The sequence below is a fragment of the Erinaceus europaeus genome, chromosome 7 (assembly GCF_950295315.1).
Source record: "Erinaceus europaeus chromosome 7, mEriEur2.1, whole genome shotgun sequence".
Classification (NCBI taxonomy): domain Eukaryota; kingdom Metazoa; phylum Chordata; class Mammalia; order Eulipotyphla; family Erinaceidae; genus Erinaceus; species Erinaceus europaeus.
The window spans coordinates 65,647,019-65,665,398 of NC_080168.1; the positions used below are offsets into that span (position 1 = coordinate 65,647,019).

Sequence of the window (18,380 nt, forward strand, 5' to 3'; positions counted from 1 at the left end):
GCCAGGAGAGCTCACCTTCCTGGGAGACACTCCAGAGCTTGGCAGGAATTCTCGTCTCCAAACCTGAGCTTAGAGAGCATCCAGGCAAAACCTACCGCTGGGGAGGAGGGAAGGGCAAGGCAGGGCAGGGGTGGGAGCTTGGGTGGTGAGCGGGAGGGTCATGTCAGGCCGCCCCACAGGATACTGCAGGCCTCACCCACTCTGGTTTCCTGCTGGCAGGTGCTCTTCTGGCACCTGGTGAGTGCACACCTCACCACCAGCAAGGACCCAGGTCCAAGCTCCTGGTCCCCATGTGCAGCGGTAAACTTCACAAGCAATAAAGCTGTGATGCCTGCAGGGTTCTCTCCTCTCTGCTTCTCTTTCACCACTACCACCATGCCCCCCCCCATCAAAGAAAAAGGAAGAAAACAAAAACCAAAACAAAGAAACAAAAATAGCCATCAGGAATGGTGACCCTCTCATTTAGGTATCCAGCCTGAGAGATAAGGCCTGACAGAGAAACTTGGTGGCACATGACAGACAGACAGACACACACACACACACACACACAGACATTTGCCAACTTTACATCAGAACTATATTGTTAAATGGCTTGCATCTCAACCAAATCTAAGAAAATGAACCAGTTCTACTTTGTAGACTGACTAATTTCATAGGATACATGCGGGGGGTGGGCAGAACCTGGAGCCCCAGGCACGTGAGTTCCGTGATCCATCACCTGTCTGTGGGGATGGGACAGGGCAGGACGGCCAGGCCAGCAGGGCTACACACTCCCACAGGGGCACTCAGCACCAGATGGAGCTGCCAGCTGCCCACAAAGAGGCTTCCAGCAGACATCTGGGCACATGTCCCTGGTCCCCCCTCTAGAGGGGTGGCTGACTGCTGTGGCTAACACAATAGCATGGCTTCCTGTAGAGCGGCATTCCCCATACGGGGGACACATGGTCACTCCAGCTCACACAGCCGCCCTAGTGTCACATGGCTGGTCCCTGTGTTCTGAGACAAGCACACCCAGCATCTGCCTGGGGTCAGAGTCCACTGGCCACTCCCCACAGGGCCTGGGCAGGTCTCCCCAAGACATTATACTCACATAGCTGATGACCAGAACAGCTCTCTTCAGGAATGGCCCTGTGGTCTGCAGGAAGCTCCAACTGCTGCTCTCCTTCAGGTTCCTGTGACAGACAGACACACAGCGTCAGTGGGAGGCAGCTGCCCTGGGAGACACCTCACCACTGAAGATGCAGGTACTAGAGGTGGCTCTGGAGTCCCCAGCTCTGAAGGGGAGGCCTAGCCTCTCAACACAAGACTAGGGAGCTGGGGGGGACCCACAGGGACAAGACAAAGGCACAGGACCCAGCTGTCCCCATACCTCCATGCTCACAACATGCCTTGGGGCAGTTCACACAAAGTGGGAGTTGACATTCCTGCTTTACCTCAAGTAAGAGCAACCCTCTACTTGTTAACCTTAAATACTTTTTTGTTATTTATTAGTGATTAACAGTTTTGTTTTTATAACGATTGTAAGAGTCTGGGGTATAATTCCCACCCACATATGGAGTGTGTCACACCTTAAACTGCCCACACACAGTAGGCATGGTCTAGCGGGGGTCCCCAAGTGGGTGAGTATCACACACAGATGACTGGTTTGATGACTGCTCAGAAAGTAGTGGGTCTCGGGAGCAGTATGTCCACATGGCGTGCAGGGAGGATAGTGGCTCGGGGGGGGGGTGAGAGGAAAAGTCTCTCAGGCTTCCATCTTGCTTCCCTGTGTTCTACGTGTGGTGAGAGACCCCATGAACCTGGCCATCTCAGAGAGATCACCTGACTCTCTAGCCCCACTCTGTGCCCAGCGTCCAGTCAGACATTGTCCCCCACAGCAGGTACACTGTTGCTCCCAGGTGAGAGCTGAGGAAATACTGGCCTCTGCTGGCACCCTCTCCTCCTCTGAGGCCCAGGCCTTCCTGTGACTAACAGTCAAAGGCCATAGCCTCCAGGAAGATGGGCACTTCCAAGCCAGCTCTGCCATCCCAGGCCATGTACCTGCATAGGAAGGCAGGGGTCCTGCTTCCGGAGCCTCCCTGCATAGCAATAGGAAAACCACAGAGGCTGCCTGGCCACACCGCAAACCCCTAGGGGGGTGGTTTCCACTGTGAACCCGGGTTAACTCATACCCACCTTCACCAGCAGTCCACTGTGATGGTGACTGCAATCATGTTTATAGAGAGATCCTTCGTTCAGAAATCCTTTAGCCATGAAAATTTCCTCAAGAAGTTCAGTTAGGCAACTTCCGGGGAGAATGACCGCTCCTGACCCTCCCTGACCCAGGGCTCACACTGACACCAGCAGAGACTCCAGAGCAGAGGGAGAGCTCACCCAACTAGGCAGAAGGAGCTGCACAGAAGAGCCTCCCAGGCATGGTGCAGGGCTCCAGGACACACAGTGACTGAGAAGCCCTTACTCAGAGCATGGTGCAGGGGCACCAGGACACACAGTGGCTGAGAAGGCCCGTCCCAGAGCATGGTGCAGGGCACCAGGACACATAGTGGCTAAGAAACCCCGTCCCAGAGCATGGTACAGGGCACCAGGACACACAGTGACTGAGAAGCCCTCAGAACATGATACAGGGCCCAGGACACACAGTGACTGAGAAGCCCTGACTCAAGATATGTTGCACGGCACCAGGACACACAGTGACTGAGAAACCCTGTTACAGAGCATGGTGCAGGTCCCAAGACACACAGTGACTGAGATGCCCCGACTCAGAGCATGGTGCAAGGCTCCAGGACACACAGTAACCTCCTGGCAGCCCATCACATGCCTCCAGACTTTGTGGAAGGGAATCCAAGCAGCGCAAGGAGCTCTGCAGGTGAGCCAAAAAAAAAGTGAGGCACTAAAGGCCAAGTGCTCATTACCAGAGGCCCAGGTTTTCTGGCTCACTAATAGGTCAGAGGCCACAGTGGTTTAGTCTGAGCCCTGGTTTTCACTTGTTCTGTGTCCCACAACTAGCTGTGTTATAACAATGCCACTCGTGTATCACTGAGGTTCAGGTGAGTGTCACCTCCTAGGTCACAGGGGCAGAGGACACAGTGATGCCACTGAGAGCAAAGTACCTCCCCTTTCCACTTGTTTCATGACTCTCTGCCCTGTGGGGCCCCCACCACCACCACCAACAGAGACACTGCCAACACCTTGTTGTGTCCTAGGATCGAGGCTGAGGAAAACCACCCTTCCAGATCTTACAGCAGCTGGGACCTTGACCCCACCCCAGCATCCAAGACTCCCCACTGCACACCAGTGGACAGTGTCCACTGCAGACAGGAGAGAGGCTCAGTCTTTGGAGAGGCTGGGCATAGTTCTCGTTCCTGCCCTGGACACACACACTCATTCACATACACACATGCACACGCACACACACTCACACCCACACACCCACACACAGTCTCTGGCAGGACATGCTGTTCCTTCTCCACAGGCATGGAGCAAGTGTGTCTCTGGGGGAAGGCATTTCCTAACTGGCTGGGCTCATGGATTCTGGCAACAAGAGAAATGGGAATTTCTCACCCACGCTTTCTGACTGTCAGACCCATCATTTTTACTAGGAACAGCCACTGGGAGTGCTCCTCACTGAGTCTTTTTCTCAAAGGGACAAACCAAAACAGGAGCACAGTCTGCAGGGGGCCTGGGGCCCAGGGGGATGTGCCCTAAAGCCAAGGATCAACAGTCAAGCTCACACCATCGACTCAAAGGGACTGGCCTATATTGACTTGAAAGCACAGAGCCCATGTAAAGGTCAACACTGTGGTAGCTGAAACGCTCGGTCTTGGCTGTAAATACACCAGGCCAAGCATCCAATCACACTAGGCCCCAATACGCTGAGCTGCCATGCCATGGCCCACCTCTGCAAGTTCTGCCTTTAAAGATGACAGGTTTATGGAAGCTTCCCTCTCTACAAGCCACTCTTCCCTGTGTTGGGTTTCTTTTTTGTCTGCAAGGCTTCACTATCTCCAACCATTCCTGCACTATGTGAACACCCCCTGGGTCCTGGCAGTGTGCACACCACAAGAGGCTGCTCCCAGTGCAGAAAGCCCCCCGCTCAGCAGGAAGGTGAGCAGATACTTTGCGTGGACAGGACTCTGGCGTGGGTCAACAGGGGTATGGCTGAGGAGGATGCCAGGACAGGACACATCTGTGACAAACCCACCAGCCCCAGCCAGGCCGCACCCACCAGGAGACCTCACCCTTCCAGCCTCAGCACCTGGGACCTCAGGGGCTCCTGTTCCTGGTCTATGTCCAAGGACACAGCATAAATATGTCACTGGTCCCTGATTTTGATGTTTCTCTCTCTTAACAAGTGGCCCTGATGAACACCAGGCTCCAGGTCAGTGTGAGGGAAGTGAAATCGGGTCTGCAGCACAAACAGCCATTTCCCATGGGTCTGTTTCACACACAGTCATCTTTCACCTTGTTTTCCCACATCTGAACCAGCCAGCCAGCCCGCCCCATGAGGAGGCACACACATCCTGCGGCTGCTCCCACATGAGTGTCTCCAAACACTCAGGGGACGGCTCACCGCCCATGCCAGGGGTACACGGCCACTCACGCAGAGAGCTCTAGCTCTCCATATACGGAGCATGACTTGGGTCATCATGCTGTTCTAGAAAGGTGAGGAATGGCATTCCTAGCACTCTGAAATGAACCTGCTAGTCACCTGCCAGTTATGTATTCAAAACACTTTGTTCTGTAAATTCCAAAGCTGTGTTTAATGACTACAACACAAGATTACGTCTTTTAGGAAAAAGCAATCCCTAGAAATTAAAACTGACATGAAACAAGTGGCCCATGTCTACTACACAGGGAGTAACCATATCAAGTAAACTTCAAACCCAGTAGTTTCGTGGCATATGCCTGGAGCTATATACTTTAAAAATCAGAAGAATTATAAAAAGCTTTCACATAACACTGAGGCACTGAGGAATGAAACAAAGTCCTTGTACACTGCAACACACCAAGTGCCCCCCCACACACAATATTTTTAATTCTGTGGACTTAGAGCAAGGAGTAGGGAAAAGGGAAGAGAAACACTACCGCATGGCTCCATCAACCATGATGCTCTGGTGTGGGGGCAGAGTTTGAATCTAGAGCCTTGTGCTTGGTAAGATGTGTACTCTACTTGACCAGATGAGCTATCTCCTAGCCTCACAAATGACTCTTAACAATTACACTTCTGGCAATGCTGTCTCACTGTTTTGAGCCAGTGACTGAGACAAATAAGTGTGCTCTTGCCAGGAACCACTTCCCAGAGGCAGTTCAGTTCTCCCACCCACCCCACCCTGCCCCTGTATGGAGCTGGACCCCAGTAAGGTGGGTGCAAATCCCTGCATCTCTGGATGTGAACTATCAAACCAAACTCATCATCACGCTCACCATTCCAAGGTAGCATAGTATCTGATTTTCCAGGACAAGTAGCAACACCAAGTAGGCCCCAAACAGTTTCCCAACAAGAGGAACCCAGAGCTCCTGGAAAAATGGCTGCTTCCAGGTCTGAAGGAGAAACACCCCTTGGCACCACACACAGAGTGCTATGGCACTGGGAGCTGTCTCTGTGCCTGAGAAGGTTGGCCTGAGCTGTGAAACTGCTCTTATGAGAAGCCCCAGGCTCAAAATAGCAAAAATCATGAACACTGGAAACTGAGCAGTAACTCCCAAGAACCCAGCTAGAAAGTGGACAAAGGGCACCAAGCGACAAAATGCCAAGAGCAGAGTGCTGACTCCTAACCTGGGGCCAGAGTCTCAGGACAAGGACGAGGGAAGTGGAGATCAGGCTGTGAGAGCCAGCAGGGCAGGGAGCAGGACATGTGTGTTGGGACAGCAGGATCAGAACAGGGAGGAGCCCGAGGCTGTAGGGGACCCAAAGCAAGATGGTCAGCCTAGAAAGACTGGCAGCTTCTTAAAAAACAAAATGTATCTGTGACCTGGGAAGAACCACTGTAGTTTCCAAAGGAGGGAATAGGAACACGACTCTGGTGATGGAAACAGTGGGGAATTATACCCATTATCTCATAATTTTATAAACCAATATTAAATCACTAATAACAACAAACTTTAAAAAATCTAAATATATGTATCCCTGACACCCAGAGACTGCACCCTGCCCCAGGCCTTACCCAGGGAGGCAAAGGCTGCTGTCCACACAGAGACCCCACAAGAGTGTAGTATATAAAATTAGAGTAATCAAGATCCCCTCAAAGCAAGGCAGAGTTACATGAAGTAATCAAACTGCCAACAATTAAAACCAGCTGAATCCAGCTGTTTGGTCCATGTCTTCCTCCTCCTGCCGGGTAGATTCATCACTGAACAGCTGCAAGCTGGAAGCATGAACTCATTTTGAAAAGGAGTTCAGAGCCTCGAGGTGGTACACCTGGTTAAGAACACATTACCATGTGCAAGGACCTGTTTTCAAGCCCCTTCTCTCCACCTATAAGGGGGAAGCTTCACAAGTGTTGAAGCAGGTCTGCAGGTGTCTCTCTTCTCTCCCCCTTCTCTCCCTTCCTCCCCCCCACTTCTGAATCTTTCCATCCTATAAAAAAAAAAAAAAGGAAGAAAATAAAGTCAGAAGACAGAAAAAGGAAATCAGTGCAAGGTGAATTCTGGGACTGCTGTCAGCACATGAATCACCTGACCTCCTCTTCCTCCAATCACCTGCAGGGATGTATTGGGTAACAGTGGCCAGGGACTGCCCAATGGGCAGTACAGGTCAGTGGAAACTCTGTTAAGAAGCCAAACTGGCTTCTTATATTTTTTTCCCCAGAAAAATATCCAAAACTTGATCTAAGACCACCCAAAATAGAAGAGGATATACAAAATTGAGATAAACACTGTTATACTAAACTAGAAAGCAGCATTTAAATAAAAACCTCAAACTCTGAACCTAAGTTATACTTGCACTAACCTCAACAGCTAAAAATAGTTCTCTCTCCTCCTCCATATACACAGACACAGAAACACTGAGAAAGGTGTTTACTAGTTTTCTCCAAATCCCTAGTTGTGTCTGTCTGTCTCAACATGGCCTGCAGCCCATCACGTGGGGCCCAGAGCACTCACTCAGTCTCTGGCCAGGGGAGGTCTGCCAAGTCAGAGCTGCTGGAGACACCTCCTCCCTCAGACCATCCAGCAGTTTACAGAGTGCCAAGAGCCGACAGAAAGGAAATGGGGAGGATGGAGTGAGCGAATGAACTCCCCTACCAGAGAGCTCAGCTATTTCTACTCACAGGTAGCTCTCAATGAGCTGAGAACAATTTCTTACTTGTCATCAGGAATACAGAAACCTGGTGCTGGCCAAGGGGACGGTTAAGAAGTAAACAGCAGTTGATTTTGTGTGGTAGGATTTCTAGGGCAACTTAGCAGATACTGACTAGCTAGAGAAAGCTAAAGGCACCACCTATGCCTCTGCTGGCAGGAAGTCCTGTCTGCCTGAGTTATCTGACAGCAAATCATTCCAGGTTTTCTCAGATCACAGCAAATAAATCACCTCCTTAATGCCATAGTTCACACCCAAAGGTGAAAATCATGATAACCATGCAAAGTCCTATGTTAGGCCTCAGTTGTTGGGACCAATTCATACCAGGCTCATTTTGTGTGTTTTATTTTGCCCTGCACACATGCAGTCCCACCTTTCTCTTATTCTTTCCACTTGCAATGCAGGCAGAGCGTGGGGAGAGACACCACAGCACTATCTATCATGGTGCCCAACTCGGTGAACTATGTCCTGGCCCCTTGTTCCCAAATGGTAACAGCTATCAGGGCCTGGGGGACAGTTAAGCTGGTAGGGTGCACACCTTATCACGTGCAAGGAGCTGGTTGAGCCCCCACACCACCTGGGAAGGGAGGGGAAACAACACCAGTGGAATCTTTATGAACAGCCGAGCAGTGATGGGGTGTCTCTCCCTATCCATCTCTCCACCCCCAGCACCCCATCCAAAATTAAAAGGGAAACACAGAACTATGCTGGGATTGGTGGGACTGCCAAGTGTTGGTCTAGAACAAAACAGAAACATCAGAGCTAGGGTTGCTGGGAAGACTCCTGTTCCGGAGAGCTTCAGCAGCCCTCAGTGTGAGTGAAGTGAGAACTAGGGAGCCCTGGAATACTGGTGCTACTACTTCTTGCTCTATGTCGCAGTGAGAATTAAGCGAGAAACAGAGACCCCGAGCACAGGGCAAGGAGGACACACATGTGCAGTCAACGTGGTCAGTCTCCTAGCTCTGCTGCAGCCAAGGACAGGACACAGGAAACTCCACATGCCACAGCTGCCCAGAAAATGCACCAATTTGTGCATGGCTGCTCAGGGGTGCCACATTGTTTTTGACAAAGCCCTGACAACTCCAGGAACTAGAAAGTGGACAACAGCACAAGTGACAAGGTACCGGGAGCAGAGTGATGACTCCTAGTACAGTACTGGGGCCTTAGGACATAGGACAAGGGAAATGGAGATCAGAGCCAACAGGGCAGGGAGCAGGATGCCCACAGTGCCTCCCATGGCCAACCTAAGGGTCTCCTCCACACAGAGCAGGGAGCATGGGCTGGTGGGGCCTCACCTTCTCAGCGCTGGGATTCACATGACAGCATCTGACATATAAACATGAGGGGCCTGGGGGTGGGGGAACACCAGAGAGACAAGAACCGTACATTACTGGGGGCTGGGTGGACGTGCACCCAATTAAGTGCATGTGACTGTCAGTCAAAGTTCAGGGTGCCAGTATGCCGGGCTAGCTTCGCAGCAGGAGACAGACGACCAGGGACACATGGCTGAGTGGAGAAGAAGTATTTCTTTATTCACAAGCGAACGATTCAAAAAACTAATCTAATCTAATCACAACCCAATTCTGTCTCGTTTCTCTCTCCTCCGGCGGAAGAGTCAGGAACCAAGGAAGTATGTAGGATAGGGGGCGGGGAGAAGGAAGAAGAGCGAAAAGGCAAGGACTAAACCAAAATCTCCCGGAGGCAGGGGGAGTGAGACCAAACCAATGTAACAGAATGACCATGTAAATAGACCACAACGTCAAGCAATGTAACAGAAGGGATCCCAGAAGCAGAACTAGAAGCATACCAACACGTGACCACAATCAGGGACTAGGACTTGAGTCCCCACTCCCCATCTGGAGGGGGAGAGCTTCACAAGCAGTGAAAGAGGGGACTGCAGGTATCTTTTTTTTTCCCTATCACCCCCTTCCCTCTCAATTTAAAGGAAGGAAGGAAGGAAGGAAGGAAGGACGGAAGGAAAGAAGGAAAGAAGGAAAGAAGGAAGAAAGGAAAGAAGGAAGGAAGGGCTGGCCGCTAGGAGTAGTGGATTCATAGTACTGGCACCTAGGCCCAGAGATAACCCTGGTGGGAATTAAAAAAAATAATAAAGTTAAAATAGAATAAAAGCAGATCACTGTTATGTGTGTATGTACAATGAGAAATGTTCTTTATATTTGCCATCAGGGCCTTGCTGGGGCTTTTTATATGCAGGAGTCCCCTGTTCCTGGCAGACTCTCCTTTGTTCTAGAGGGTGAGAGAGAAAGTGGGGATGGGGATGGGGAAGTTGAAGGGAGAGAGGAGAGGAGTCATGGTACCGCTTCATCACTCATGAAGTTTCCCCTTTGCACAGTGCTGTGTGTGGCAGCCAGGAGCTTAGACCCAGGCCCTTGTGCACGGTGGGGTGTGCACTCTACCAGCTGAGCTATCTCCCAGCACCCTACATATTCATTCTGAAGCAGAGACTTCACAGTATGTAAATGATGCTTGAATAAAGCCTCAAAGGCTTCTCTCTTGTTTTTATAAGGCCATGATAGATATTACCATGATAAGATCTATTCAGTGTATTCTGCTGCTGTAACAGCAGAGATAACTCTCCATGGAAGAATGGCCTGTCAGCTGGTGAAAAGGGTGTTCAAGTGTCCAGGCAGATTGACAGCAGACTGGGCCATGAGCCCTTGCTCCTGGAATTTCTAGGGCAGGTGGAAAGAGCCTCTAGGTGGCAGGGACTCCCACTGAGGCCCGTCAAGAACAGGCTTGGGTGCTGAGGTCTCTATCCATCAAGGGTGAATCCAAATAGCTACACCACCTGACGCCTTCACTCAGCAGTCGGGTGCTCCTGCCACTGACCTGACCAGCCTCAGGGAGACGTGGGCATCACTCAGCTCACAAATACCCAGACACACTTGCCAAGGCCCCACTGCAAAGGTACACCCCCAGAGGTCAGCTTAGCAACAGAGGCAGGAGCACCCTTTCCTAGATGAGCTCGGCGTTATTTACAGACACGTGACAGGCTTCCCTGAACCCAACACTCTGCTTGGGTGGAGACCAGTGCTTTTCCATGGCCCCTGGAACTTTCCAGTGGCACTTTTCCAAAGGAGGAATGTCTGAGTCCAGCTTGGACGGGAGTGAAATATGTGAACGAAGGCTCCAATGTTTAGACAGGGGTGCTGCTTCCTGTCTTCCCACCCTCTCAGCCCTCCAACTAGTCTGTGTTTAGGGAAAGGCTGGGGGTCAGTGCAGTTCCCAGAGCCAGAGATCCATCAAGAAGTGGGAGGGGATGGGGGGGTAGATATCAAACATCAAGCTTGTTACATGCGCTAAGAATGAGGGTGGACAACTACATAAACCTCCCCTCCGTATAGTTGAGAACTCAACGCAATCGGCCTGCCTGTGAACTGGGTGGGGCCCAGCAGTACAGCACACACCCACATGCTCTCTGCTGAGAGATAGCAGGCAACCAACCGAAAGAAATACTTTGGCCCGCCTGCATGGTTGAGCTGCACTCCACGTCCACTGGAGGCACCCCCTGACCCCTGATTCCTTCCCCTGAGGCACCAACTCTGGTCCCCCAGTTACCCCACACTTAGAGACAGATGAACCTGAATCTCCTCCCAAGGAAACAGAAAAGACAGTGGGAACAGTATGTCTTTAGAGTTTTTTCCTCACGGTTTTCTGAGATGGCCCTGTGAGGTCACCCTAGTCTCCATGGTTAAAATACTGGGCCAGACACTAAGATGGACAATTTCATAACCTGAGAATTAACCATCTCTATAAAAACCTGCAAAGTTTAGCACTTATTAAAGAGAACGAAAACTTATGGTTTACCATTATTTTATCAACTGAGAGCTCTAGTTACTGTTTCTTTTTTTACTCTAACACCAGGGAAGGAACAAGGGCCTTGTGAGGGTGCTACCCTATGGACCAGCCTTTTGATATTTTTGAAAGACTGAGAGAAGAGAAAGAGAGACACCTCACTGCTCTACCATCTTTGGAGTCCCTGTCCTCCAGGTCCAGAAGCTAGCACCCAGGGCCTCGAGCATGGCAAGGTGTGTGCTTTGCCTGCTGAGCCATCTCCTGGGCCTGAAATGCATATGCTGCTGGCCTCCTGAGGTCATGCAGACACATGAGATTAAACACATAACTCCTGCTAGGCTGGACAGGATTACCAAGAGAACAGAAAAGAGGACCTTTATGGACGGAGAAAGCACTTGGGGATTTATTGTAGTATGATTCTCTTTTACTAAACACGTTTCCTCACCCTAAGCCTCGCAAGAAACACTGAGTTACCCTCAATGCTGAAGCCTGGCTTATCCTGGCAATGAGTAGCAGTCACCATTTTAAACAGAATAATTAACAAAAACAAAGATACCTCCATCTCAGTAACAAATGTACTGCTGTAATACTCCACTTTTTGTATGTAATAATCATGAATTGAATGGAATAATGAATCAGATGCTTAGAGAGTGTTTATTTATTTCACCAAAGTATTCAGCTCAGGCATCAAAGTCTTTTTGCAGAGCCATCATGCTGTCTCCCTATCCCTAGGTAGTATTTACTATGGGCTAGAAACTCAACACTTGATGTATGCTGACTCCTGTATCCCTCAGAGGATTTACATTTGGAGAGCAGTACTCTCAACCTGAGACTACAGATACTGAGACTGTGTGTGTGTGTGTGTGTGTGTGTGTGTTGTGCATGTGCACCAGCGTCACTGGGGTTACTGCTGGGGCTCAGTGCCTGTTCAGAAAACTCCACCACTCTCAGTGGTCTGGGCAGAGCGGGAAAGACAGAAGGAGGGATAGGTGAGAGATGCAGTAGCAGCACGCCCCATGTGCATCCTCTCTGCAGGCTCCCCCACTGGCACCCTGGGGCTCATACCCAAGCTCCTGACAGGGCAGCAGGCATGCTCCAGCTGCTGAGTCACCTCCTGGCCCCCTGCTAATAACATGTAAATAAACAACATCATAATAGTCATATGTGTAACTAATCCAGAAAAAAACTGCAATGCTTAGAGACTCAGGACAGGGAAATTTAAAAGCCACATTGATTTTTAGATTTTTACTGCAAATAAATGATACAGTGATTAATAAAACTACTACATTAGAATGAGATTCCATGATTCAAATGGAATGCAAATATGAACACAATATGGAAACGCAGAGGGTATAGCTGCAACAGATAAAGAGAAGCTTATTGATGTGTTTTTAAATGTTCATAATAAACCCCTTTTAGTATTTGTGAAACCAACCGGGATAGGACAAGTTCATCTTCAAGTGCCAATATTTACCACCTATTTGACACTATGGTCTTTGGCAGTACTAGACTCTTCAGATGATACAGCCACTCTGGAGAACAGTGTGGAGAATCCTTAAACAAATACAAATGGAAATGCCATATGAGCCAGCCAATTCCACCCGTAGGTATTTACCTGAATGATACAACACTGATTTGAAGGAATACATGTACCCCCATGTTCACAGCAGCTATATTTACAATAGCAAAAACCTAGAAACAAACAAAATGCCCTTCGACAGATGACTGGATACAAAAGTTTTGGGAGACTGAATAATACTCAGTGGAATATTATTCAGCAATAAAAGAGATGATGCTATGTCCTTTGGGATAAAGTGACGTACGTGAACAGAGTTGGAGATGATTGTGCTCAGTAAAGCAAGTAAGAGGTAAAGGACAACTACAGAATGGGTTCACTCATAGGCAGAATATAGAGAACTGAGTATATGAATGTGAAAAGAAATGCCAACCCCTATTTAAGACCGTGGGAGAATAGTGGTTACCTGTGGGGGTGGGGGACACACAGACTTTTGGTGATGGAAGTGGTAGAAAATAAAGAAAGCTGCAAAGAAATCAACAACTGTCTCTATAAAAGAGAGATCACTGACTTGGGGGGGGAGAAGCTTCAGATTAAAAGCTTGAGGTGCCCCCCACATGCAGACGAGTTGGTGGTTCTGACCCTGGCTTGGGGGCACGTGGATGGAAGTGCTGAAAGAGTTTCAAGGACCCTCCCCTTCCCTCCCCTCAGCCTCTGCACAGTCCTAAACTGGCTGATGTCCTGGCTCTGCAGTGGACATCATCCCCTCCTGCGTCTCTGTGACGTCATGTGAGCCTGCTGCTGAGGTGTGTGGCCACTCTCACTAAGAAGGACACTTCACTCAGGTAGATCTAGCAGACTGTTTCTCAATGGAAACCCAACATACCTGGCAGTTTGAGGCTCTGAGCAGAGTTGGGGGGGGGGTGCATCCTCTCCTCTCAAAGCTTCCTATTGGACAGGAAGTGGCACTACACCGTGCAACACTCACCCACAGCTTGGCAGTGCCTGTGTCCTTCAGTGAGTCTTAGCAGTTCCTCAAGTGCTGTCATTCTGGGACTTATAATTCCTCCCACAACTGGAAGGATACACACTCCACAATAAACTAATGGGCCAGTAATTACTCTTCAGAGAGGCAACTTGTGGCTTCAACCTACAAGTGATTCATGATTAAGCCACAGCAGGCACTTAACAGAAAGAAATGCCCTGGAACAGAATGCAGGTCACTTGCAGTGTATTAAGTTGCTCCACACACACCCCACTTTCCTCTTTGCTACGTATGGTCTGGAGAAAATGGCAAACAGTGGTGGACATTGTATGAGATGACCCCTCAGAGCCACTTTAAACTTGGCACAAAATTGCAAGACTCATTCCATTAACAAACAGACTGGAAGGAGAGGGGATTGATCCTCTGGAGAAGGGAACAGCACACGTCTAGAAACCAGAGCTGCAACAGCAGCTGTCAAATTGTTTTATTTAGTTTTTATGAATCATGAGAAGTGAACTCCGGACCCGAGTTCCCTATCACCATGAACCCAGAGCTCCTGGAGGAGGTCAGCCTCATTCTCTGGGTGGATTCAGAATCAGCATGCAATCAAGACCACGCTTTAATAGAATGGTTAGCATGAAAGGTTCACAAGTCTACAACAAGAAATAAATCTTCCTAGATGACTACAAAGCTCACTAGCAAAAAAAGAAAAAAAAAACACCAACCACAAACTAGTGAATTATTAATTTCCACCTTGATTTGCTTATTAGAAATATGCTTTGTCCAGTAGTCATTTTAAACACACAAAAGAGCTGTTTGAGAAGCTGGCTCTCATGCCTGGATCAGTGGTTCCCAGAAGCACGGGGAGGCTGGATAGGTGAAGAGGTCAGCTGTGTGGAGGACGAGGGCCAGAACAGTGGGCATCCTGCAGGGAACACAGATGTGGGCTCACACACACCAAGGTCTGGTGGGCTTGGAACACAAGATGTGGGCTTGGGACACACCAAGGGCTAGGAATGCCAGAAGGCAACGAGACTCCAAAAGACACATCCTCCAAAAGTAAACAGTGAGCATCACCAACAAGGGGGAAGTGTCTGTGTATCTTTCAGACAGAGACAACATGGATGGTGTTCACTGGCCAGAGAAGGACCAGTGTTGTATGCTTTACATTGGGTAGTTCTCCCCCGCCAAGAGAATTGCATCAGTCCTGTTAATTTTGCGGGCCCGCTTGGCCCCGCCCCAGAGGAACCCCACCAGAGTTCCTGAGTTCGAGAGTAAGGGAGAGTTCCTGAGTTCCAGAGTAAAAGAAAGAGTACTCGTGCTGCCGCAAAGAGACAGCAGAGTTCTGTTTGGTGATTAGTTTGTCTTAGTTTATGAATCGTTGTTCCTGAATAAAGAAATACAGCTTCCCTGCCCAGCCATTGTCTCCGCGTCTCTGTTACCCGCCCGTGAAGCTAGACCCGGCCAGCAAGAGCCTCCGAAATTTTAACAACAGACCAGCACAACCCCCCTGCCTGTCACACTCCTGAAAGCTGCCCCCAAGGAAGGCTTTCCCTTCTCAAGTGCTGTAGATATCACGTATGCTTGAGAAGAGAGACAATACCATGAGCAAGTCAAGCTGTGGCTGCAGCCAAGGTGGCATCAGTGAAAGCCCTGGCACCAGGTGTGCTTCTAAACCACAAGCCAAGTTGTTTCCACTCCTGCAACTTGTTTTCTTTGCAGAAGGAAAGGAAGGCACGCAGGCAGGCAGGCAGGCAGGCAGGCAGGGAGGAAAGAAAGGACGGGCTCTCCAAACCCAAACCCTAACAGCATTCTATAAGCCTGTGTGTGTTTAAGATTCAGACATACTGAACAACAGAATTAGATGGAGACACACACAGCAGTTAATTTTCAGAACAACAAACAGGAAACTCCACCAAATAACCCGAGACTGGATCTGAATCTATTGCCCGACCCAGAGTTTTTGTGAGAGAATCGTGCATGCCCGAATATGGAGGGGAACTGATGCTGCTTTTCTTCCAAGCACCCTCTAGTCTCAGCAGGCAGCACTGAACAAGAGAAAAGGGAAAACATACACAGCAGCTGGGCTGACAATTCAGTGTTTGCTGAGCACTAAGAGGCTGCTGCTGGTGGCCTGAAGTCCCAGTTGCAGTTCCTCACCAGGGGGAGAGGGGTTCAGGATGCTGAGCTGGGCTGGGGAAGCAGGAGGCCCAGAGCTTCACACCTCCTGAAGAGCCCACCCTGTGCCCGCCAGCCACTCGCTCATATGCCACATTGTTGGTATGCACGAGACCCCTTCTGTTTCAGTTGGTTTAAATCCCTCCTGCTATTCTATTTACATAACCACTTCATTCTATTTACATAACCGCTGTTAACAAGCACCACCCTCCCTCCAGGGCATTGGTTCAATCCCCACTGTTTCATGATATGTTTTTGCTCCACCCCCCTCTCCTTGTCACACCCTGATCCTCTCCTTGTCACACTCTGATTGTCACCAGTCACTTTTCTCTCCACCCTCTCTATGTCACATCCTGTTTCCACCCTACTTGGCAAGTATATATAAAGACAGCATTGTGAGTTTTACAGTACCTTGAGTTTAGCTTAGCTCGTCTTAGATTGTGCTGCGTCCTGCATGAATAAAGAGATACTGCCTATAGCTCAACCATGAGTCCCTGGTCGTCTGTTACCCGCCCGTGAAGCCAGCCTGGCGAAAACAACATAAACCGTCGAAAACAACACCGAGTCTCCCATGGGCACGCGCAGGGCCCCCTGCAGCCAGGGGAGCAGATGGCTCCGAGTGGCTGCCCCAGGAGATGGGACAGGGCTGCCACTCACTCCCAGGGTGTGGTGGCGACAGGCTACATGCTGCTCTCCGTAAACTAGGAGCCTGCCTCCTTAGTTTGCAACTTATTTGGAAGCAGCTTTTACACTCAGCTCTGAGCATATCGAGAAAGACTTCCTAGAGATGATCCAGCTCTGGGCTAAGCTGGGTTCAAGAACCGAAGACCATTTCCATCTGCTGAAGCTTCTGGTAACCCCCAAGTGCCTTCTGCTTCCCCTCCCACCCCAGTCTTCCTGAGAGGAACCAACACTGGTCTTGGCCAAGAGCCAGAGGAAAAGTCAAAGAAAAATAATAAATCCACCTTCAGATTCTCTACCCACAATAGGGAGTGCTCTTCTGGAAGCTTCTGCATTTGGCAAATGCTGCCTCAAAGTAACTTATGAGCCCAGCTCTGGGAAACCAAGGCATCAGCCCAGGAAGAGCCCTGAAGCAAGCACACACAATACAGCCCAAGCTGGTCAGTGCAGTCCCAGAGAGCATGCTCCACCAATAAGCCTCCTGGCGCTGGCTGCCTGGCATGGCCATCAAGGGCCTTGGAAAATACTCAATAGATTTTATTTATTTATTTATTTATTTGTCACCAGTGTTATCACTATGCCTGCACTATAAATCCACCTCCCCCAGCAGTCTTTTTCCTTCTTTCTTTCCATTTTACTGGGTATGACAGAGAAATTGAGAGGAGAGGGAGAGACAGAGAGAAAACTGCAGACTTGTTAAACCACTAAGGTCAACTACTCCTGAGCCTCACTCACCAGGCACCTGAGGGTGAGGGTGTCTGAGCACCCTGCCCACTCAGCACCAGCTGAGATTAGTGCACACCTGGGGGCAGGGGGCACAGCGTGGGACACTGTTCAGATGGCAGCATCTGGGAGGGTTCAGCTACCAAGGGATTCACAGTACAGAGTCCCCACCTTTACCATGCTGTGTGTATTTGGAGGGGTGCCCATAAGCTAAGCCTTTCAGACCCTATCTCATGTACCCCAAGTCAGGAGGCTGGTGGGCAGACAGTCACCTCTGAGCTGTAGCTGAAGAATGGAAGAGTCACACTATCTGAGAGGATTCAGAGCCAAGCACCCAGCTTATCTTTAGACAAAGCAAAGGAGGTGGGGACAGTCAGCAGCTATTAGAGAGTCTCTCACAAGAGCTCTGGGCTGGCATCTACTTCTACCAGGTGATGCTGGTCTCATCACAGGCTCACCAGGAGGTTCACCCCCACCCTGAGAGAGGCTTAAGGGCCCAGCAGAGCATGTGCCCAGCCTGTGTGGCCCTGGCTCAAGGCCCAGCACCACTAGGTGCTCTGTGCAGGGTGGAGCAGCCCCATGGCATCCTAGAGGAGCAAGTGCGAGCAGTGGATGTCTCACCCCCTGGTGGCATCCTAGAACTTTGTGGTTTGGGGGCCAGGAGAGCCCCATCTTTGTCCTGACTAGCCCTATTTTGGGGGAGACCCCATTTAATGGGTGTCTATTTGGATAGATTCGCATTCATTTTCATGGCCAGGTCAAATTATTAAAAAGCAGGGGCAGCCCAAGGTTCTCGAGGATATTTTCTCCCATGTGGGGCTGCAGACCCCTGGCTGCTCTCTGAGGCCACCCTTCCTCTGGGGCAAGGAGGGCTGCTGCCTGAGGCCCCCGACCCAGGAGTTGGCCTCCAGAGGAAGCCACAGCGGGGCCTCTGCTCCTTCAGGCTACTCCTCTGCTCTGACTGCTAGGGGCAGGGGGGTGCAGGAGGTCAGAAGCCAGACTTCCAGCAGCCCTAGGTGACTTTGGACCCCACTACCTCATGACGGTGCTCAGGGCGGGAAGAGACCCAAGGGTCCTGCTCTCTGGGGCTCCCTGGGCAACTCTAGGGCAGCTGCCCAGAACTCCTGGTGAGGGCACCCTGCTGTTTCTTTTTCTCCTGGTGAGGGGTGCTGGCAAGGGGTATGGGT

General features: G+C 50.2%; 1 protein-coding gene across 2 annotated transcripts in view; it reads right to left on the bottom strand.

Annotated features, from left to right (window-relative positions):
• Positions 1-18,380, bottom strand: part of TMTC1 (transmembrane O-mannosyltransferase targeting cadherins 1) — a 92,646-nt gene that overhangs the window by 57,839 nt on the left and 16,427 nt on the right. For both annotated transcript variants that reach the window (XM_016191221.2, XM_060194590.1), the window contains one exon: positions 1,091-1,172. In XM_016191221.2, the coding sequence (XP_016046707.2) occupies positions 1,091-1,172 (82 nt within the window). The remainder of the gene's footprint in view (positions 1-1,090; positions 1,173-18,380) is intronic.